The sequence below is a fragment of the Auxenochlorella protothecoides genome (assembly GCF_000733215.1).
Source record: "Auxenochlorella protothecoides strain 0710 unplaced genomic scaffold scaffold24, whole genome shotgun sequence".
NCBI classification, from domain to species: domain Eukaryota; kingdom Viridiplantae; phylum Chlorophyta; class Trebouxiophyceae; order Chlorellales; family Chlorellaceae; genus Auxenochlorella; species Auxenochlorella protothecoides.
In genome coordinates this window covers 356,283-359,679 of record NW_011934249.1, presented here as the reverse complement: position 1 = coordinate 359,679, position 3,397 = coordinate 356,283, and the positions used below count along the sequence as shown (strand labels likewise).

Sequence of the window (3,397 nt, the reverse complement as noted above, 5' to 3'; positions counted from 1 at the left end):
GGGGGAGGCAACTGCCTGGGTGGGGGAGGGGAGCGCTTGGGTGATGTAGGTGACTGCCTGGGTGAGGGAGGGGACCGCTTGGGAGGTGGAAAGGACTGCTTTGGAGAAGGAGGAGGGGATACTCTCGGGGGAGGGGGGGACTTCCGTGCTGGTGGAGGCGGGAAGCGCTTGAGGGGAGGTGGGAGCGGCACAGGAGGAGGGGGAAACCGCTTGAGAGGAGGCGGTGGTCGCTTGAGAGGGGCCGGTGGCGGCGACGACTTCTTTGGAGGTGGGGATGGCACGATGACATTGAAGGCACGCTCACGAAACTCTGTCAGCTTGCAGTCGTTGACCACTTTGCGGTCTCCCACTTTATCAAAGCAGCGGTTGCTGGTCCCCTTGTTATTATCTCCCCAGTTGGAAGAGCCTGTGTTTCTGTTCCCTGCATGATCAGGTATGGGAGGCGGTGTTGCCTGCACACCGCCGCAGGCGGTTCAACATAAGATGTCCGCATCCGAACCTCCCCACTCACCAATGTTGTCGTCTCCTACATTGTTGGTGCCAAAGTTGCGCTTGCCCCTGTTGCCGGATCCAATGTTGCCACTGCTGTCTGCCGTGCAGGCTGTCTGCCCAGGCTTGAGGCACTCCACCGCCACAATGACCTTGGTAGAGCGGGGCGTCACTAGCTCTGCAGTACTCATGCGGACAGCATCCATGGACAGACCCAGGATGTTCAGGGTAGATGTTCGCACACTCCCCGCCTTGCTAAAGCCCTGCCGCCTGTTGGTTGGATGGGAGAGGCTTGGTGGTAATTCTGACTGTCATGTGATGCCAATTCAACATACAATCTCTTGTGACATTGTCGCCCGGTAGTCAAAGTCGCTTGCATATACTTTCATGCAGTACTGCTCGATCTCCTACTTGCAGTACGCGGTAGCACTATCCTCAGTCAGAAACTCGACCTTGGCTCCCAAGCTGCATGATTACTCAGGAGTAAGTTCTAAGGGTACTCGCCAACATAATTAAATTCATTCACGACTCGTCCGGGCAAAAATTGTTCGCATACCTTGGTCTGCCCCCAAGATGCAGCGTCCCGGAAGAAGCCGGACGCACTCCCGGCCACCTTTCCGGACCAACATTCACCCGACTACTACCACTCACATGGCGCTGGGAAGGGCAATGAATGTAGATTTGCAGGCTTCCTATGGATTGGGAAAGGACCGGTGACTTTGGCAGGTCTCTTCAGGGTGGAAGATTGATATAGGCGCTCCTCCCCCTTGCTCGCGGCGAAACCAAATTTCTCTCACCGAAGCGATGGAGACACCACACAGTATGTAAATAGCGGCCACAATGGCACGATTAGATGTCTGTTTTCCCATCGTTGCGAGTTTGAGGGTCCTCTGTGCTTCTCCGAAATGTGCAAGCATCCGTGCCTCACACGTTTCTGCACAGCTCAGGAGTTGCGAGTCTATCTTCGAGAATAGGTATGATATGTATTTAGACCCTGACGACAAATGCAGCAAGTTACTGGCAGGACTCCATATATTGCCTCCCCCGAGAAGGTACAGTAGGAAGAGTGACCCAGCTGCGCACCGGATGGCAACTGGAGGCCTCCGGACCAATCTGTGGATCCAATGAACGTAGCAATCTGCTGTATGTTTCACTGACACACCCTGAAAAAATTGGTACACATCGGAATTATCATCTCGTTCCCACACCCTAATCGGTGTACCTCGCCTAGGATGGCCCGCTGCACGGCCGGATGAGTTTGGGGTCTGGCAAGAGGAGACATACCCGAAGAAGGGAGTATCGTGGTATTCCTGTTGTGGGCGCGGGCTGGCCCCCACAACGGTGGACCGCTGTATGTGACCTGAAGTAGGAATGTTACAGACGAAACCCCGAATGCACTGTGATGGCCGGGTTTCATAGGCGCCGCAAGGAGCCGTGGACTCGGTGCAGAGCGGGAACAGGTGGAAAGTGGGGTAAGGGCCCGGTCAAGGGGAACCCCCACAACATTTCCACAACGAGCTGGGGAAGACACCTTCAGGATCTCAGGTCGCATCCCCGGAGTTGAGAAGGTCCCGGGACCGCCTGAGGCCATTCCTTCCCCGGAAGATGGAGCCACAGCATGTCGGCATCATCCCCATCCAGTGCCACGAGCGTCGTGCAAAGGGACGCTGTGTCTCATGCACAGCAGACCCAGGGGCCGCGGGCTTCTGCCCTGGCTGGGAGTGAATCCATGCCTCCAGTGCCCTGCTGCAACACCTTACCCTCGCCATTTCAATAGGTTGCTTATTGCCTGACCAGGTCAAGGCCGCATTCCGGTTCTGAGAGAACATCCAGGGCAGAGAGCCTCGTACGTCATCTCGGCCTACCCGCGCTTCAGTTACAGCCTCAGTCGCAAATCCCTCCCACACCTCACGAAAGTTGAAATGGACAGGTGATGCTGCAGAAATATCATCGTGTGATCCAACCGAAAGGCCATCGCATCGACTCTCTAGAAACGTGTAACGATGCCCATACATATATGTATGGCAGCTGAAGTGCTGGCCACCCAAAGCTTGGCCACCCAAAGCTTGCTGGCATTCTCTCTGAACATGCAGCGCATGCAGCCGATATTCTGCATGCGAAGGAGCCCTTCTGATTGGGTAAGACCCTCCAGACACCGAACAAATGTACAGGGGGGGGGGGAAGTCGGCTCAGAGGAACTCCCACATACTACCTGTTGCGGCAAACCCTGAAAGACCAGTGTGGCATCCTAAATCGTGTCAAGCACACACCTGGTTACATCGTGCGGCCACATTGCGTATGATTCCATTAGAAGCTGCAAAGGCGTGAGAATGTAGGCGGGGGAGGGCAGGGCACACCCAAAGGAGCAAGGTCAACGGCAACAAGGCACACGGGGGGGGGATTCCAGCTTGTCGACATCCCTTTCTAGTTCCAGGAAGCCAATCCATCGCAAGGTTAACCGTGAACCCTTTCAGGCACATGAAGCCTCACAGGTCAGGAGATTAACTGAATACGGTGCATGACTCATTCGAAACGAGGGATTGGATACCACTGCTGTCAATGACTACGCATGTAAAGCAGATGGAGTCACCTTTATTATAGGTGGTTTGCGGTGTCGTTGTATACTCGTTTGAAGGATCAAGAGTCCATGAATAAAATATACGAGAGTTCCTCAAGACATTGACTTTCACAAGTTTATAAGTGCTTGTGGTCACTGTAAATGTTATATGATATGCGTAGGCTGTATTGGCCTGGAGGACTGGGCCAGGTAACGTGGGGGGCGGTAGGGGAGGAGGCATGGGGGGAGGTGAGGGGGGGAAGGAGGAGGAGAGGGGGGGGGGGGTAAGGGGGGAGGTGAGCGGAGGGGGAGGAGAGGGCGGGGGAGAGGGGGGGGGAGAGGGAGGGGGGG

At 55.5% G+C, this 3,397-nt stretch overlaps 1 protein-coding gene across 1 annotated transcript in view; it reads right to left on the bottom strand.

Annotated features, from left to right (window-relative positions):
* The window catches only part of F751_2538 (hypothetical protein), a gene marked incomplete at both ends in the record, with an annotated part of 4,494 nt that extends 3,799 nt beyond the window's left edge, over nucleotides 1-695 (bottom strand). The window contains 2 exons of the mRNA XM_011400290.1: nucleotides 305-406; nucleotides 512-695. Of these exons, the coding sequence (XP_011398592.1) occupies nucleotides 305-406; nucleotides 512-695 (286 nt within the window). The remainder of the gene's footprint in view (nucleotides 1-304; nucleotides 407-511) is intronic.
* Nucleotides 696-3,397: the final 2,702 nt, after the last annotated feature.